The following is a 20,327-nucleotide window of genomic DNA, read 5'->3' as shown; positions in this document are numbered from 1 at the left end:
GCGCGCGTGACGCGGCCCGCCTCGCTCGCGCCCTCCCGCGCCCCAGCGTCCGCCGACCGCCCATGGCCGGGGCCGCGGCGGAGCAGCCGCGCTGAGGCGGCCGCACGGAGCTGTGGGCTCGCCGCCGTGGCCCTCGCCGTCCGCGCCGCGCCGCCAGCCCGCGGTCCCCGCGCACGCCTGCCGCCATCGCCTTCGCGCCTGCCTGGCCGGGGCGCTGTCCTCCCCGGCCGTCCGCGCCGCTGCCTGGAGCTCGGCGCAGCGTGGCAGCCAGGGCCGGCGGAGGCGCGAGGAGCCGGACGCCGCCGCCTGTGTCGCCGCCTGTGTCGCCGCCGGTGCCGCGGGGGCCATGACCGTGGAGCAGAATGTGCTGCAGCAGAGCGCGGCGCAGAAGGTGAGGCGAGCCCGCGAGCCGGCGTAGCCCGGCCGCTCTCCTCATTCCGACGTGCTGTCCGCACCCGCCGGGACCCCGAGCTCCCCGGCCTCCCCGCCCGCGCTCGGGCCTCCGCGGCCCGGGCTGCCTCCCCCGCCACCCGCCGCCTCTGCCGGTGGTCTTCGGGGGTGTCGCGCCCAGTGCCGGGCTGCGTGTGGGAAGCGGGAAGTAGTTAGCGGGTTTCAATCCACTTCCTTTTGCTGATTGTTTTCCTGCAACCAACGGAGCCTGGTATTTATTGGGAGCGACTCTCACATTCCTACACTGCTTTATATGGCTTCTTAATTAAACTTTATTAAAACAAGAAGAGGAATAGCCAGTTGTCATCCGTTCTGAACACAGTTTGTATTTCGAAGGCAGGGACATTCCAGGCCTGCTAGTTTGCAAAAGGGTCTCCTCCAGAATTGAATTGCTTGCCTGGCAGGGCAGGTACGTTTACCAGGTGGACTCTATGTACAAGTAGAGGATTTGGTTGGTTCCTTTTCCTCTTTCGGTTTCTTTTTCTTTTTTTTCTGAAACTGCCCCTTAAGAAAGGAAACCTTCCTGGCCATGTTTGTTCCAGGAATCTTTTGTCCCCTAAGTTTGACCTTGTTCCATCGTTCACCCTTGATTCTTGCCTCAGTCACACATTCAAATGGTCACTCAAGTTTCAAAAAAAAAAAATCTGTTTGTGAAGCTTGAGATCGTTCGTTGTGAGTAGTGAGAGGTGCTCCTTTTATTCTAGATTTTGCTTTCAGAATCTCCAGTGCACTATCATGGCTTGAACTATGTTCTGAAGAGTAGTTGTTGGCTATGACTTATTGTGTGTGTGTGTGTGTGTGTGTGTGTGTGTGTATGTGAGAGAGAGAGAGAGAGAGAGAGAGAGAGAGAGAGAGAGAGAGAGAGAGAGAGAGAGAGAGAGAGAGAGAGAGAAGCATTTGGACAAAAAGAAAACAGTGCTTTAATCGTGTTAGAATTATGGAGATAACTGGTTTACTGTCAACGGCTGCCAAAGACGTGTTTGGCTTATCTGAGCGAGGGATAGTGCCCCGCCCTGTTACAGGTTTGACGTGGTTATATCCTACCTGTGCTTGGTTATAGAATAGGGCCTCCTGCCCTAAAATGGGCTATGCATTTATTTACAGCCTGCTAAGTTTTTGCTTTGAAATTATTTTTAGAATTTTATGATGGTACACGAGGTAATTGAAGATGCTCAAGAATTTTGGAAAGCAAGGATAGTGCATTGTTATTTTAGGCACTTTGAGAAAGTTGTCTTGGAACTTGTGTATTGGTTAACTGTTACTGGTAAATTTAGAAGATTATTGCACACTGCAAATTATTTGCAGAGTGAAATAATTTCTAGATTTAATAATAGGACAACAGTTCATCTCCTAAATCCCCTCTATTCTATTCTGAATATCTAAAACTTTAGTTTTTGATGTTTGAGTATATAATAAAGTGTTAATACTTAGAACAGGATCTTGGGATCATATGTATACTAAGTAATGTTTAATAGGTTTGTTATTTTTATTTATAGTTCTTTTCAGTGTCAAATATTAAAGTCTATTTCAAAGTGGAAAATGTAGCTAATTCTCACGTCTCTTAAATTTGAACAATGGCAAGAAATTTGTGAGTTTTTTATTAATAAAATTGATTTTGACTTAAAGTATTTCTTTAGTATAGAACCAAATACAGATCTGCATGCTTCAGAGTTTTGTGCATAAAATTGTAAGATCAGGAATCAAATTACTGAAATTACTTGATCTTGGTCATCAAGTCCAATTTCATAGTTTAATGGACCCTCTCCTTACATAAAGACAATAGTTGTTAAATTTAAAGTATTATCATTATGATGCTATTTTTAGAGTGTGTATGTCAGATCATTTCATTGATATTGGGGAATTGTTTTAGAGCATTATAATTTATTATACTTCTGTCATGGTATTTATGTGTTTTTTAAAAGAAACAATGTGTTTGTTTGCTTCCTGTATTTATGTACTATTACTTTGTTACTCAGATTAGAACTATTTTAAAAATATTTATATGGGTATAAATACTTTATACTGTCTACTTCAAATAAATTGATAGATTTAAATCCACCAAGCTAGTAACTAGGAAGTGGACTTCAAGCTAGTAACTAGGAAGTAAACTTCATACTTTACAAGAAACAAAAGTGAAACTCTTTGTTTTTATTTCTAAACTTGATGAATTACCAGTAAAGTGAGAGTTGTCTAGTGCGTATTGCACAACCAAAATTTTAGTCTATTTTCTGCTCTCCTTAAAAAAATGGTGTGTGTGTGTGTGTGTGTGTGCGCGCGCGCGTGCACATGTATAACATTAGTTTTATGTAAATAGCTGTATCTGGTGGTTGGAACAGTTTCCTGTACTTTCAATATTCTTTTTTTGTTTTCTTCCAGAAAGATGTGTGATTAGTGATAATTTTTTTTAAAGCAGCACAACACAAGACTTTCATGGGTCTTTTGTTTACCTACAAAGTAGCTTGTTACAGTATAAGTCAAAGGGCTTCCTTTTTCTCTGATGTGTTCTTTGCTTGATTGCTGAAGTTTGGCCATGCCAGTTAAGAAATGTAGGAAAACTGCAGAGCTGCTTTTCTGAGGTTTGGATAATGCAAATGAGGGGAGTTGGAGGCAGATTATGTACAGTTAAAGCTTGTCATAGTTTGATCTTGAATATGTATCTTCAGCTTTTGTGCTTTATAGTTTTCCTAAGTGTAGGATCCTTGGATCTTAGAAATTTGATACATAGACTCCGATCCCAAGTGAGGATTCTTTAGGACAGCAATGGAAGGCTTCTACCTAGGGACCTAGACACTGTTTTATAGAATGAAGTGAACTGGATACTATTTACATTAAATGCATCCTTCTGAGTTGAGTAAAATGTAACGTTCATTAAGAGCAAGTATTTTGCCTCTTTTGTTTCACCCTTTGGCTTAGAACAGTTCCTTGCACATAGTAGGCTTCAGTAAGTATTTGATGAAGGAAATGAGTGAATGTTTTCTAAAATGAACGCAAGTGCAGTAGTTATTTTAGTTCCCTAGCTCAATCCCAAGATTTAACATTATTGAGAGACAATGAAAGCTCAAAATTAGAGAATTATTGGAATTTTAGAAATGGCTGATTTTTAGTTTTGATGCACTGTTCAGAGAATATGATTTGTAATAGTTTTAGAAATTTATTAAGATTTTCTTATGACTAAGTACATGAGGTTTAATGAACATATGAAAAGAATGTATATTTGAAATTTATAGTTCTATATATATTAAATGAACACTTACAGTGTGATTTGAATATTTAATTTTTTTATATTTATTTCTTAAATTCTGAGAGATGTTGATTTTTTTTTAATGTAACTTCATCAAATTATCTTTGTATTTCTAATGGATCCAATCCAAACTTGTGTGTATTTGCTGGTCGTTAGTAGGATTTCATCATTTACATACGTGGCGATAACTTATAAATTTAATTTTTTTAATGTCATCTGTGTTTCCATTTATTAGTCATGTTTTCCCCATTCAGTTTTGGCGGATTGATCAAGTTTTCATTGTATCACCTCCCCTACCCTTGCCTGTATGTCCTGTAATGATTTGGAAATCTATTTCTCATTTCTGCTCTTTTGAAACAAATTTATCTAAACACATATTTTTCTGGGAGTGTCAAAAATTAATAATTAGTTTTCCCTCCTTCCCTCTACCACCAATAAGGCAAGAGTTTTAGCGTATTTTTATTTACAGCATTCCTGATTTTTATTGGAATAATGTAGCATTGTAATTCTAAATGATGCCCTTTTAATTTCTTAGAGTATACCTTATGTCAACAATATTACATAATTGTGTTACAGACACATGAGTAGCTAATGAGATTTTTTAAATTGGGTATTTATTTTTAACTGTGTTTTTTGGTACAGTATAATAGTGTTTAATGTTACTCTGTTTTTTTTTTTTGGTAGAGATTTCCTCTTTGTTGTTAGAATCCAGAAATTTCGTGTGTGTGTGTGTGTGTATGTGTGTGTGTATGTGTGTGTATCTCTTTTAACAGTCTTGCCTCGGTTTTTGATCTGAAAACTTTAGTGTTCTTCTCAGAAAAAGATATTTTAAAAGTATTGATTCTATTCTATTCTTGTTTCCTTCTGTAACTACATTATTTGAATATTAGATGTCATTTATGCCTCTTGCTTCAAATTTTATTTTATAATTTCTTCTCTCTTTTTGTCTTATGTATTCAGATAACTTTTTAGTTTGATTGTCCAGATGATTATTTTTGTAATGCCAGTTTTATATTTACTACCTCCATAGGTAATCAGATATTTTGTGGGGGAGGTTGTTTAAATAATATACACTTTTAGTTGATTATGAAGTGCACAGAATTGAATTAATAATCATTTTAACATTGATTCATAATAAGCTATATATGCACATGTTCCTTTTGTTTATATGAAATTGCATATTAATTTTTAATAATAAACACACACGAACCCACTTAAAACAAAAGCTAGAACTTTGAAAATAGCCTACATGTTTTCATTAGAGATTGTGATCATCTTGTATCTTGTGTTCATTTCCCCCTTTGATTTCCTTTTTGTTGCATCTCTATGAATTCCTGAAACTATATAGTTTTAATTTTAGTTGTTTTAAATTTAGGAACTTTTTCCCACTTTGATATCTAAAAGATATTCATCTATCTTTTCCATTAAGAGTTTTAAAGTTATATTTGCAACATTTAGATCTTACTCCGTCTGCACTTAATATTTGTACCTCGTACAACGTGGGATCCAATTTAACTTTTAGTATACACATGATTTTTTTGTTGTTAATCTTACTTATTGAAAAGTGAATGCTCTCTCCCACTGAACTGACATGCCATTTCTGTCATATATAAAAGCTTTATGTAAAATGCTCTTTTTTCCCCTGTGCTCTCTATTTTTTTGCATTATTCATTTTGTAAACCCATTCTGTCTTCATTGCTTCATAATAATCTCTAGTACCGGAAAAGTAGGTTTGCTTCTCTTCTTCTAAGGTGCCATGGCACTTTATTCTTCCTTAGAAATTTTAGAATAATCATACCAAGTTCATACCAAGTTCTCTGAGAAACCTTTGTTTGAGGTGTTTTTTTTTATTATTATTAATTTCTTTGAATCTATAGACCAATTTGGGATCAGTAACATCTTTATGATATTGAGTCTTTCTATCTACAAATAGGGTATGGATTGGTCTCCTTTAATATCTCTTATTCAGTTTATAATTTTAACTATAGAATTCTTGTTCTGTCTTATTCTAGTTGATAATTTCTGATGACAATTAGATGTAGTGCTTTGAAATATATGTTATTTGTTACTGGTGTGTACAAATAAATGTAACTGCCTTCTGTGTATTGACCTGATATTCAGCCACCTTCCTAAGCTTTTCTATTTTAATATTTTTTCCAGAGATAATTTTGGATTTTATGTGTAAAGGGTCATATCAGGAAAAGTCATGACAGTTTTCTTAATTTATTTCAATTTTATGTCTGTAATTACATTTTTTTTCTTGTTGCATTAGGTAAGACCTCTAACAAATGTTAATTAGAAGTGGTAACAGTGGATATTGTTTCGTTGCTGATTTTAAAGGACAGCTTCCTACTTTGGCCTCCAATGAGCTTCTGAAATATTTGTGTGTGTTAGTTGTGCAAACTTATAAAGAGAATTCTGTTTCTAAAGAACTGAAGGATATTGTGTTACTTCACATTTTGATGCTTGCGTATACTTTTTCCTTTGAGTCCAAGTGACTCTTGTGAAAGCTTTCACACCAGGCATCCTGGGTGGAAGGTAGCTTGTTTGTCAGCTGTTTCTCTGTCATCCTAGGTCTTTTGGTGGTGTGTGTGTATGAATCATTGCTGAATATTATTGTTTTATGTATATAAAACATAGCTTATGGAAACGTATGTATAGCTTAAGAGTATAAGGTTACTACACTTTCTACCCCCCGGACATGAAATAGAATAGCTTATTCTAGAAGTTTCTTTTGTGCCTCACCCACACTGTCCCTCCCTTCCACATCCCAATAGCTGCTACGTATCTTGACTTTTCGAAGTTAATGTTATTTATTGTTGGTATCATTTACAACAAACAAAAAGAAAACACCCATTTAAAGTGTATAATTAGATGCATTTTGGCATATATAGTTCTGTCACTCTAGAAGACCCCCGTCACCCTTCCCATTTAGTATCTCCTCCCTCCCTATTCCAGGTAACCGTTGATAATGATTTCTATTACTATAGATGAGTTTTGGCTGTTTTAGTTCTTCACATAAATGGAATCATATTTTTTTTTTTGCATTTGATATTTTTTTGCTCAGTAAAATCTTTTTGAGATTCAACTAATACTTGTTGCAAGTATTAGTTTTGGTCCTTTTTATTGCTGAGTAATATATGAATATTCCAAAATCTGTAAACATGTATGTGTTGGTGAACTTTTGAGTTGTTTGCAGTTTGTGGCTCTTATGAATAATGTTGCCACGTGTACATTTGTAAGCAGGTCTTTGAGTAGACATATTTGCATTTCTCTTGAAACAATACATAGGTGTAGAATTGTTATAAGAATTGCTGAATGGCTATTCTTTTATGTGGCAGCCATTGTAGCGAATATGTTGTGGTGCCTCATTGTGGTATTACCTAATTGGTATTTCCCTAGTGATTAATAGTCGTGGACATTTTTTTCATGTGTTTATTAGCCATTTTTGAATGCTTTTAAAATGTTGCTTTTCATATATTCTTACAAAATCAGCAATAACAGTAGCTGCTTATTCTTAAGTCTGAAAATGGCTAAAAAGTTGAAGATGTTGCTAAAAGTAAAACATTTTAGGAGCAAGTACTAATATGCACACAAAACAAAATGATATTGCACAATTTTCCCTTAATTTTTTTAAACTGACACCTGATAAAAATGCTCACTGCTAAAGAATGAAAGCTCTTTTGTTATTCATGCCTCAAACTCACATTAAATTAATCTCTTTGATAATCAGTTGTACACGCAAGAGAAAGTTTTATGACGAATATTTCGTCCCACAGGATACAGAATACTTTCACATTGTCATTGTTTTGGAAGTTTGGGTGGGATGAGCTAGGGAGTTGGGCGGCTCGTAGGTGGTAGTCATTCAGGCAGCAAAGACTTTTCTTACAGTTTGTGTGTGGTCCACGTGAGAACAAGGAAAAAGAGGAGCCTGTTTTAAACTAGAACACACTTCATATTTGCAGGGGTTTTGTTAGTGCTGTTCAGCCTGGAAGTAGGTGGGGTGAGGGTGAGCTGCACCGGGCCTGAGGGCAGCATTGGCTGCACAGCTGAAGGAGCTGGGTCCTCTGGGACTCATCAAGAGGACCCCTGCGCTCTTGAGGCCTTAGAGAAAGATGTGGGGGCGGGGCGGAGCTGAGGAAGGGGACTGAAAGGAAACGCGCAGCAGCCCAGTGTCTCAGGAGGGAAGCAGCAGCTCCCTGCGCAGGCTTCCTGGGCTCAGTGGACACTCTGTGCCTCTTCTGGTTCCACCCTCCAGATTCTCATAACTGACTCCAGGCTTCTTCCCCAGGGGGACTGGGGCTTCAAGTCAGTGCTAAGACTGCAGAACTAACAACTGGCAGTATCCCATCCTTGCTGGAAGGGCGCTGTGCATCTGAGCACGGGGGCTGTGGCTGGATAGGTGAAGGCAGCATAGGAGATGGCTGGGCTCAGCCAGCTCTGTGGTTGCTGTGGTATTTCCTGGGGAGGGGGCCAGGCTTCTGGGGACCTGGGGATCCGAGCAGCCCCCTCAGGGCCTGGGGTCCTGCGTGGGGAGGTATGGTCCTAGGGCCCTGGAAACATTTGTATTATTTGGTGTTGCCAGGTTGGCCCAGGCAAACTCTAGCCTCAAGGTCTGCAGTTTCCAGGTGGAAGCAAATCCTGTCTGTGTTCTCGGCTGTGTAGTTGGGGTCAGGCACCCTTCATACCCCTTGTACTGCCTGGAGAACAGGTGGCTCTCTGGGTTTAACGAGCAAAGGCAGGGGCTGACTGACAGCATGTCTGCTTCTGTTCCTCCTGTCTGAGGATCACAGGGGGCTGTCTGGGCGGGGGTAGGGGGAGCCAGGCTGTGGGAGGGGTGGTAGGTGGGCAGGGGGTGTGGCCGGGAGGCACTGGGAACACGCTGCCTCCATCTTTTCCTTACCGTTTTTTATATCTTCTGTAGGTTCTCTGCGTCTTGCTATTGAGTTGTAGGAATTTATACATTCTGAAAATGTGTTATAAATACATTTTTTCTCTCCATACGTAGCTTATTTTTTTCATTTTCTTGTCATTTTCTATGAAGTCAAAGTATTTTAACATTGATAAAGTTTATTGTACCATTTTTTTCTCTTAACATGCTTTTAACCTAATTTTTTTGAAACTTAATTCACACAACATTTTTTCCTATGTTTTTATTCTAAAATGTTTTATTATTTTGGCTTTTACGTTTAGGTCTGTGATCTATGTGGAGTTTATTGTTACATGTGCTCCGAGTGTGTAAGAGTCAAGGTTCATATGAAATTAATGAACCTTGTGTTGTAGTTCATATATACTTATGTACACACCAGAACTTAACCATTCTATTGTTGATAAACTATTTGGTTGTCTTTTTGAATATTTATGAACCGTTGAGATTTTTTTTCTGTGTAATTCATATTTTTTCTCTTGTTCGTTTTTTTTCTTTTGGGTTGTTTTGCTCTCCCCCCACCCCCTTTTTTTATTTAAAGGAATTCTTTATAATCTAGATACATTTTTTTCCCCACTTACATATTTTACATATATTTTTTCCCATTTTCAGGATGTCTTTTTACTCCCTTTATAGTATTCTTTTATAAGTTTTTGCATATTGAAATGGATTTCAGTTTTGCATATTGTTTGAGTAGGTATTCACATATATTTTTCGTCTCTCGAATACCAGCAACTTTATTGAAAAGTTTCTCCCTGTTAATACTCCACCTGATGACAATATATTTTTTATTCTTGAGTTGGGGCTTTTTTATTTATTTATTTTTTTTAAGAAGGAAAACAGGTCTCAAAGACTTTCCCTTGAATTGAAATATTTTTTATTTTTTATTATAGTTTTACTGAAGCTTACATTAAAAATAAAGTAGGTGTACATTTATCATGTTCTGTTGTATAGCTCTTGTTCACTAAAACCAAAAACAAATAACTTAGATGTAACCAAAACCATAAAATTAGTAAAATCTAGAATAACAGGGTTAACTTAATTTGACAGATGGTAGTTTTTTATAGCTGCTAACTTGGCACTTGCAGCTGCAACCAGGGAAATTAATATATGTGTATCAGAATATTCTTGTAATATGTTGTTAATAAGCTTTGGGAGTAGATTTTATTGCTGTTGTCATCCACTTTACATCTGTGACCCTAGCACTCAGTTGATAGCCGTTGTCTTAGAGTGGTCTTCTTAGCCTTTTTGTTGTAAAGTCTTCACAGATGTGCCTCCAAGTTTAGTCATACCGTGGTTACCTGAAAATAAGACCTAGCCGGACAATCAGCTCTAATGTGTCTTTTGGAGCAAAGATTAATATTAAGACCTGGTCTGACTTTACTATAAGACTGGGTATAATATAATATAGTATATATAATATAATACTGACTCTTAATTTACTATAAGACCAGGTCTTTATAATATAATATAATACCGGGTCTTATTTTACTATAATATAAGATCAGGTCTTATATTAATTTTTGCGCCAGAAGATGCATTAGAGCTGATTGTCCGGCTAGGTCTTATTTTCGGGGAAACGGGGTAGTTTAAAACATTTTTTTTCCTATAACTCAGTAAGTGTAATTGCAGTGTCTCTCAAGCAGAATGTTGAACTCAACAGGTTGTGTGATTTATTGTAGAGCGGAGTACAGTTGCTGTGAATAAGAGATAACAATTATAGCTTACTTTTAAGTTAGTGTCAACTACATATTATTTATTAGAACTTGTAAGTACTTTACCTTGTGAGCATATCTTAGTGCTTAGGCAGTCAAGAGGGACAGATACTGCCTTCAGTGCCATAGCTGCTTTTGCAGACACCATGGGACAGTGTTATTATACCGGAGTAATAATTGTGTGATAATTATTGCTACCTCTTTTAGGGTTGTTGCTTTGTTGTGGTTAAGGTTTTAAACCTTTTCAAAGCATGCTGCCAAAATATTTAGTATTTGCATGCATATTACAAAACACAAAGAAGTTGAGAATTTTGGGGTAAGAAGACAATAGCAAGTAGGCCTAGCTATTGGGAAAGATTTCTTTGAGCTTGGCAGGTTTTGTTGTGCGAACTTTCAGTACATACATTTACACTATTTGCAGTTGAGCTATACAGCACAGTAAAATTTGGCTGCTAATGCAATATATTGTGTTTCGGCTTCTTAACTGTGGCAGTTTTCCAAGGTTTGGTCTTTGGTTTTCTGCTTTATTCTTTGCAAGCTCTATCTTTGAGAGATCATGTATTTTCTCAGTCATGTTATGTTCATTACTACCAAGTTTGCATATATGAAATGAATTAAATTTTACACTCTTAACTCTAGTTTCAAGTTTTCAATTGCCTGTTTCTGCTTAGATAACCAGTTATCTCTCATTATCATGTCCATACATTCATTTTTTCTTTCTTTGTTTTAAGCTGATTGAGCAATAAGTAATGCACAAAAAGCTTATAGTAGTTTGGTAGTGGTGGGAGCCAGAAATGCATATATGATATGAGAAGTTAAATGAAGTATTTTTAGGATGTGTTGGTATGACTAGGGAGAGGATCTAAGAAGAATGGGAAAGACCTCACATAGGCGGTAATGGTTGAAATGAACTGTTGAAGACTAGTAGGCAGATTGATTGGTGGTATTATTCTACACAAAGAAGTCCATGAACAAGGAAGAAACATAACAAATGGTGCCTTCTGTTAAGTACTAGAAGCTTTACGAGGTCTGACAATTAAATTTGTGAACTTGTTTCACCGATGTTGCTAACCTTTTTTGATGTCAGAGGGATTATTCATTATGAATTTGTACCAACTGGACAAACAGTTAACCAAGTTTTCTATTTGGAAGTGCTGAAAAGGCTGCGTGAAAAAGTTAGACAACCTGAACTTTTTGCCAACAATTCATGGCTCTTGCATCACGACAATGCACCAGCTCACATGGCACTGTCTGTGAGGGAGTTTTTAGCCAGTAAACAAACAACTGTATTGGAACATCCTCCCTACTCACTGATCTGGCCCCCAATGACTTTTTTTTTACCCAAAGATAAAGGAAATATTGAAAAGAAGATATTTTGGTGACATTCAGGACATCAAGCGTAATACAATGACAGCTCTGATGGCCATTCCAGAAAGAGTTCCACAATTGCTTTGAAGGGTGGACTAGGCACTGGCATCAGTGCATAGCTCCCCAAAGGGGAGTGCTTCGAAGGTGACCGTAGTGATATTCAGCAGTGAGGTATGTAGTACATTTTCTAGGATGAGTTAGCACACTTAATTGTCTGACCTCATATGTAGCTAGATGTGGTATAATAAAAAATAAATGATTAGTCCTTTTTTTCTGAATCCTGCCACAGAGCTGCTATAACCCTTGGAATTTACTCTTTTGTATGCTAATGAAATAACTCTTGATTGGGGAACTAGATAGCTTCAGGATGGGGCCTGTACCTTGGAAAACCAACCATATATGATTATAGACTTTCAGCCCACTCCCCAGTCCAAGGAGGGGAGATGGACTGGAGATTGCGGTCAGTCACCAATGGCCAGTAGTGTAATCAATCATACCTACATAATGAAATCTCTGGTGCCTTTATATACTTCCAATAAATGCTCAGTAAATAGTAGTTTTAGGATAGAACTTAGCACATATGGATAATTTTTCCCTTAACAAATTGTTTTTGAGACTTATTCTCTAAAAAAAGAAATACAGAATTACATCATTAATAGATTGTTAGAATACAAAAATTGCTCTTAAGTTGTATCAGCAAGGGTCCAGTTAGGACACAGACACCACACGATAATTTGAACAGGGAAAGTTAAGTACAAAGAGTTAAGTACAAAGAAATATTGACTAGTAACAGATGATTGGCTACTAAGGGGTAAAGAGAACTCTAAAGAATAAAGGAAGGAATCAGCTTGGAAGAGGTCTTCCCCAGCTCCATGACTGAGATTCAGTGCTTGTTGGAGAGGTTATGGTTGAAGCTTACTGGCTGGGGGACAAGTTTGCTGAGGTGCTGGAGGCTGGCACACTTTGCAAATAGCTCTTTTATGGGTCCGGGAAAGGAAGTTGTATATGCTTTATTAAACCTATTGCTGTTATCTAGAGGAATAGAGTTTCTAATAGGCAGTAGGGTCTATTATGTGTGTGTAATTAGTGTGACCAAAAACTGTATTGGCTTTCAGGAATTGTCTGTGACACATAGAGCTGCTAGGAATTATACAGTATTCTAGTTTGAAAGTTCCACTTAGTGCGTGTTTATTTTCTTTCATTAATATAAAAGATTCTATTTTTGGACTGCAAGTTGATTATGCGAATTTAAGTAAGGAAACAAGATACATAAAGATACAATTGGATAAGAGAGAGAGATATTAGGATCAGTCAGGTTATTAGCATCAAAAGTTAAATACATATTTTATTTAACCTGTGGAGATCATAGTTTAAGGATGTGATTTGATTCACAAAAGTTTTGTTTAACCACGTTTTCCAGAATATAGGCACTTTAATTTATGAACACACTCTTCCAAAAAAAAGATTTTGCAAGTTGGGTTTTTTGAACTCAAAATGCGTTTTCCCATAGAAACCATGTTTCATGGTGTTGGATTCTTATTTGGCCTAGAACTGTATTTCACTCTGTATGAACTTAGCTGATAGTGCTGTGTACTGGTATTTTAGGGGGAAATTGCTTCGAGTTTCTACTTGTGGTACATTTCTTTTGTCTGCCCGTTGATAGGGATGGGAGATTGCATCAGGGGCTGGATATCATGCAGATGTTAGACTGGCTGAAGGGTTGGGTGAGAAGTAGAGACGTGAACTTGAGGAAACGTTTATTGAGCACCAACTGCACCCATTGCTTCTTGCTACCTACTTCCCATAAAGTATCTCCTTTCTTTACTTTTTCCTCTGTTGTGGGTGTTTTGTTTGTTTTTTGTTATATGAATGTTTGTTGTTCTGGGATTTTATAAAAAGATAGGAAAAGACTTTAAATTCAGAATTTCCGGCATTTCTAAGCTTAAGTGTAAATAGTGAAGAATAAAAAAGCATACATTCAGATTTATACACCCATAGAGGTATATGATTAATTTATTTTAGTACTAAAGTGCTGTTAACCCAAAAGATTGAGATAAGCCTTGACTCTGGCAGGAGAAAATACAAGCTACCCGAACCTCATGGGATTACTGTATAGATTATTTGTTACTGAGAATTTCAACAATACTATACTGTACACTCAACTTCAAGCAGGTTTGACAAGACCGTAACTAGGAAATGAAGCTTTCTGTGAAATTCGAGGTAGAATGTAGGAGAGTACAGAACGTTTGCCTAGTAAGTAGCCTGCTGTACGTAGGCTTTGGGTTCCTCTCCCCATCAGTAGTCAGTACCTCTTTCCTGGGGGGTGCGCTTAAGCCCTGTGATCTGACTTCTCCAGTTCTCCTCTGCAAACTCTGCTATATTCATTTATTTAGTCAGTACTTATTGAGTGCCTGTCACGTGCCAGCAGCTGTACTATTACCAGGAATACACTGATGAATGAAATAGACACTCTGTGCTCTCTGGACCTAGTCTGGTCATTAACCATGGGATATTATTATAATCTGTGGTGCCAGGAGAACCTCCAACTTCATGAGCCGAATACACAAAAACCTTTGCATTAGAAGCATAATGGTATTTTATACCATTAAATACCCTAAATGAAAGTTAGAGGGACGAGGGAGGCAAGGTGAGGCTAGAGATAGCTGTGGCCTGGAAAGGGCCCTTTTAAGCCATAATGAGGATTGTACTACAGGAAAATTCCTCAGAGAGGTCATAGAATAATACATATGGAGGGAAATGAGCCGTCATGTACCCTTCCTCCCCCATTAAATTACAGATAAAAACAAGATTTAGAAAATAAAGGTTTTTAGGGTTGTTTTTTTTTTTAATAGCTGTTTAGAGGTAGGTTTCATGAAGGACGTGTGTACTGGAAATGATCTGTCGATGAAGTTTGGGGATTTCTTGTTATGATAAAAGACAACATAAACTAGGGTAGTTTAGTGTTACCACATAGGTGCAGAAAATACTCACAAAAATACATGTGTGTGTGGTTACATACCTGAAAGGCAATAGTATGTTTTTTTTTCATTGATAGGTAACTCTGAAATGTCACCACTCAGGGCCTTAGCAGTGCTTTAGTGCATGTGATTCTGAAGTTGAAGAATGCTTTGAGATTTTCTATCAAATTGGTTCTCCCCGCCCCCCATCTTTCCTTAGAAAATTTGAAAGCTTTTTTAGAGGTCATTCTAAGAGTTGCCTTTCTTTCCCCTGCAGATGGAAACCTTTTGACTTTCTTTCCTTTGCACTAAACCAAGTTTATTTATATTTGGAATTCAGTTAGAGGAACCAGTGACTAACTTATGAGTCACTCACCCTTTCACACACACAGCTTTCCTGCCCTGCAGTCAGTGGTGCTCCTCTTACACCATCATCTAAGCCTTTTACGTCAACACAGTAGTGGATTTGGGGGCTGTTTTCATTTTTTACTGAAATCTTTAATCTCCAAAATGTAGAGAGAACATGGGCTGTGGAATTTGAAAAACCTGTTTTCATTCCTGTCTTCTGTAGTTATGAATCTCTTGAAGAGTCTATTAACTATAAAATGAGAGTAACTTCCCAGAGGCTGCGTATGTGTGCACTGTATTAAATGGATTAGATACTGGAAGCAGTCTGGCATACAGCACATCTAGTAAGTGCTTATCCTCTTCCCTTGGCCTAAACTAGTGACCCCCCTTTTTTTGCATCTTCAAAGTTATACCAGTGTTATATGTACTGTAGTCTTTACTGAAACAGGTTTAAAACAGACCCGACATTAATGGGGAAGGGAAGGAATTCTGTGAAACCCTCTGATCCTTAATTTATATTAAAATGACTGATGCCTCCTTTTCTGTGAAGGGCATAGTACTGTATTCTGCACACAGTAGGCACTTAAGGATGTCATCGTGCAGTAAAAAATAACATTGAGGAAGGAATTTGAAGGCCTGTGTGTAGTCTTGACTTTTTGCTGACTGATTTTTGTGGTGTTTGCAAGCCACTGACTCTCTTTAATCATGGTGGCTTGCCCTTCTTGGTCCAGCAGTGTGAACAAGTTGCACCCACCTCCTTATACTTTAGTAGAGAAGAAATCTGGGCAAGGAAGACCTCAGAGCTCAGAAAAGGAGCTCTAGGGATGGAAGTGGGTGGATCCAAAATTACCAGTCAAGGAGGAGAAAACCATATGCAGGACATTTTTAGTTGAGGATCAGGGTGTGTCGAAGACCAGAAGTTTGGCAAATAGGAAGGCGAAAACCTGGAAAGAAAGGCCAGGTCTTAATTATAACAAAAATAGCAGGAGCAAATTGCAGGAAATGAAAGTGCAGGTTTTCAAAGACAGAAAAAACAGCTGGAAGATGCCAATAACAAAGGGAAAACTTGACAAATGAGGTGGCTTTTCTGCCATAAACTTAAAATTTTCCTCATAGCTCACCTCTTTTGATCACTTTCCCATTTCTTGCTAAGTTAGCTAAGAAAATTCTTTCACCTTTGCTCCTTCCCACTTAGCCATCTTCCCCACCCCAGTGCTTTTCTCTTCGTTGTTTTATTTTCAGTCAAAATTCATGAGATCATGAACTATGCTAGAGATACACCTGGCTTATGTTTTCTAGGATATTTAGCTGAATTTATTGCAAAACACCAAACTATAATAACATTTTGAAGACATTACTTCTCTTCATAAAATACTCAGTGTTCTTCTTGCACTCTGCATCAGTCAGTTATCACCATAACAGACATTCCAAAAGTTAGTGGCATACCAAAATGTTATTGTCATGTTCGCAGATTTGCAGGTTGGTTGGATGGCTCTTCTTCACACGTGCCTCATTCTTCTGGGACAACTGGGCTGTTTGGGTCATGCATGTACTTAGGAAGTTGCAGAAGTTCAAGAGGGCAGGCCCAGCCCTGCAAGCACATTTCCTGTCTGCTCGCATGCTGTCTGCTAATGTGTCATTGGTCAGAGCATGTCCTATGGCCAAGGCCATCATCAGTGCAGCAGGGAAATATGGCCTGTCTCTAGTGGGAGGAAGTGACACATAGCAAAGGGTATGGATACAGAGATGGGAGAAGGAGAAGACTTGGGAGTCTGACACAGGCTCTAATCTTTTCTGGGCTTTATGTTCATGTTCACATTTTACGTTGTGGTCATTAATGTGTATATGTACTATTTTGTATTCTACTTAAACTTATTGTGATTTTGTAAAGGTAACTTCTTTAAAGACGACATATTCACTATTGAAAATACACAGTTGTTTGCTTAACCCAGACTGTGCTTCGGGGTCCCATCTGTATCAAAATCATTTGAGATGCTTATTAGGAATGCAGATCCCTTAGCTTTAACCCCAGTCTTCCTGGAATCACAATCCAGGGAGGTGTGGGGGCTGGGAATCTTCGTTATGCACATTAAAGTTCAGAATTTCATAGTGGAAGGACATTTTCACTGTTTCCATTTTTCCAGCATTATAAATAATAACTGGCAACATTTGTACAAATTATTAATTTTGGGGGGTGTTCAGTAGTTTTTCCCTGATCTACGATTGATTAATTTGTAGTTGAGGAAAATAATATTCGGTCTAAAGAATGGAGTTTGCAGTGCTGATGATGGTGAGATTCCAAACAGGCTTATACAATCTTTTAAGTATTTTATGCTCACTAAAGTAAGACATTGTAATACATAAGGAGAATTTCTGTAATGTTTTTATACATCTTTAATTCGTAATGTTGGGTATAGCATAACTTAGTCATGGTTCCATTGCCAGTTATTGGTTATTTTTTTTTAAATGAAAGTAGACAAGTTGACGGGTTTAAAGAGAATTTTATTTTTCTTATGTTTCAGCTCTGTACATTTGACAATTGATGGCATGGCAGATACTGCCAATGCCAATGCCTGTCTAGTATACTTTCTTTTCTTTTTTCCATACAAACAGAACCCTGATTTCATTTTCAGAGCAGCGTTTTGCCTAGCTGAAAAGTACATTTCCCAATGTCCTTTGTAACCATGAGTGGCCATGTGACTTTGTTTTGCTCATTGAGGCTTTATGTGAAAGTTATTAGATGGAGTTTGCTAAACAAGGCAGAATCGTTTCGCAGAAATCTTTTGTCCTTTGCCCTTCCCTGTATCTTACCTACCCAAAACTTGGACAGGATGCTGGAGGAGGAGACGTGGAGTGACAGACATTTGATGACTGTTACCTATAAGAATGTTTAGTGGGAAAAACAGGAGGAGCTTAGATCTTTGATGTCATATGGGGTGTCTTTATCAGATGTGAACTACCCACCTCCAGTCTGCTTATATCAGGGAAGAAACACACTGTAGGATGTTGAAGCTACTGCTTAGCTGAAATTCCGTTGCATGTAGCTGAATGTAATTTCAAACTTATACGTGCGGTTTCTGTAAAAGATATTTACACTATGTTATCTCAGACTTGACCTTCAAGTCGCTTTTGTTTTTTCATTTTATTTTGAAATTTGTTTAGGATTCTTCGTCTCTGAATGTATATACATTATATATATTTAAATTAGCAAACATGTTTTGAAATGTACATTTTACAATTCTGACATCAACAAATCTATGCAGAATATTTTAAAACTTTTTATTTTGAAGTAATTTCACATTTAAAATTGCAAGTTAGTGTAAAGAACTTTCATAACGAATGTTTTTCCTGAACAATTTGAGAGTAAGTTGCCTGCCCCTACACCATGTAAATACCTCAGGATGTATTTCCTAAGAAAAATATTTTTTCTTACATAACTGTAGTAAGTTATGAAATTCAGGAATTTAATATTAATATTGTTACTAAGCACTCCGTATTCATATTTTTCCTACTGCCCCAGTAATATCCAGTATAGAGTTCAGTATGAGAAGCAGTCTGATTTCCCACATTCCGTTTGGTTGCCATGCCTTTTTGGTCCCCTTTAATCTGGAAACTCATCCTTTGTCTTTGATGCCATAGACCTTTTAAAGATAACAGAATAGTTATTTTGCGAAACGTCCCTCAGTTTGGATTTATCTGATGGTTCCTGAAGATTCGATCCAGTTTATGCGTTTTTCGGTACAGATGATTCCGTCGTGGTGGCTCCTATCGTATCAGGAGGCGTACATGTCCTCGTTTCCCATTATTGGTGGTACTGTGATCACTTGGGTAAGGTGGGATCTGTCAGGTTTCTGCTTTATAATTACTCTTTCTCTTTTTGTAATTTCTTGGAAAAGAGTTTGAAACCATGTAACTATCCTGCTTCTAATCAAGCTTTCACCTAATAGTTTTATCATCCATTTACGATTCTTGACAGAATTATTACTGAGATGAACGTAAAACCATTTTCAAGAAAGGTTTCATCAGATCCTTTTATTCTATTGGCATCTCGTTTTTCGTACCATATCCATTGAGCTGTCTTTATTTCGTAGTACTGTCTCGGGAACTTGTTTTAAGAAATCCAGAGGCCTAAGGAGGAACTTGGCTCTGAATGAGGGAAGTTCAGGGAAGGACTTGAGTGGCGTCCTATCTACCTACCTCTCTTTCTCTCCAGTACAGTGTATATAATAGGTTATAATATAATAGGTTGCTAGTATATAGGCCAATAGAGGATAAATGGATTTGAAGCAAATGGGGGCAAGCGATCAATTCTGTGTAGGATCTTTTATGACAATTGGAGAATAACATGATTCTTTTCTTCCTGGGATAGATCTTTGGAACCCTATGATGTTATGTATACCCATCTAATGCATGGCCTGCCAGAAGCATGGCTTTTTTTTTTTCAAACATCTCTGGTGCCTGGATGCTGGCTGACCCTAGGGACAGGGAGAGATTATTGGAGCCAGCTGATTTCACTCAGTGGAAGTGGCTCAACGGATACCGGTTTTCCTTAGTTCTTCTTAGAGTTAGCCGTCATAATCATTTCTTTTCTTTTTGGGAGGCATAAATTAGGTGAAGAATGGGCCAGAAACTTAGTTCAGTAAGACCTCTTGGAGAGTAATGTAAAAGTTCTTTTGGAAATATGAGAATGGAATAAGGGCTCCCTACAGCATGGTTTATTCTTCCTGGAAGAATAAAATTTGTTCAGTCTCTCTCAAGGTTTTGTTCTTTTTTACTCAATTATAGTTTATTTTGTATTTTCTGCTTTTTTGTTTTTTTGTTTTTTTACCCAAAGGTTATTTATATTTTCAGATTTCAGAGTGTAATGATTTTGATTTTTCCCCTCCTCCAGCACCAGCAGACGTTTTTGAATCAGCTGAGAGAGATTACTGGGATTAATGACACCCAGATACTACAGCAAGCTTTGAAGGTATGACCTCTGTTTTATGACATACAGTTTGTGTTACACCCTCATTTCTACTGCCGACCATATTTGAAAGTTTAGTTTTTTAGTTATATCAAGTAGTTGTAGTAGAGAGATAAGAAAGAGCTTTTATAAAGTAAGACTTTTAATATAACATACTGCGACTTTGAGCATGTTAGCCTTCAGCAACCTAATGTTCCAAGACACCTTGGAGTGTCAGATAATAACTCCCTCCGTTTGAAACACTTTTCATGCAAAATGGAGGGGTATGAATCCAAATTCTGATGGCTGGTGTTACTCAAGAGCCATGTTTTTAGAGTTTAAATGGGGGGTGAAGGGTGGGGTGGGGTAGAGGAGG

General features: G+C 37.8%; 1 protein-coding gene across 3 annotated transcripts in view; it reads left to right on the top strand.

Moving 5' to 3' along the window:
• Positions 1-185: 185 nt before the first annotated feature.
• Positions 186-20,327, top strand: part of USP25 (ubiquitin specific peptidase 25) — a 115,905-nt gene continuing 95,763 nt past the window's right edge. For 2 of the 3 annotated variants that reach the window (XM_033130531.1, XM_033130522.1), the window contains exons 1-2: positions 186-391; positions 19,898-19,975. In XM_033130531.1, the coding sequence (XP_032986422.1) occupies positions 347-391; positions 19,898-19,975 (123 nt within the window). In that variant the 5' untranslated portion in view covers positions 186-346. The remainder of the gene's footprint in view (positions 392-19,897; positions 19,976-20,327) is intronic. The other variant, XM_033130539.1, reaches the window with a different exon arrangement.

Source organism: Rhinolophus ferrumequinum, chromosome 2 (assembly GCF_004115265.2).
Source record: "Rhinolophus ferrumequinum isolate MPI-CBG mRhiFer1 chromosome 2, mRhiFer1_v1.p, whole genome shotgun sequence".
Lineage (NCBI taxonomy): Eukaryota > Metazoa > Chordata > Mammalia > Chiroptera > Rhinolophidae > Rhinolophus > Rhinolophus ferrumequinum.
Note: the sequence above shows the minus strand (reverse complement) of the source record. Positions and strands in the feature narration are given on the sequence as shown.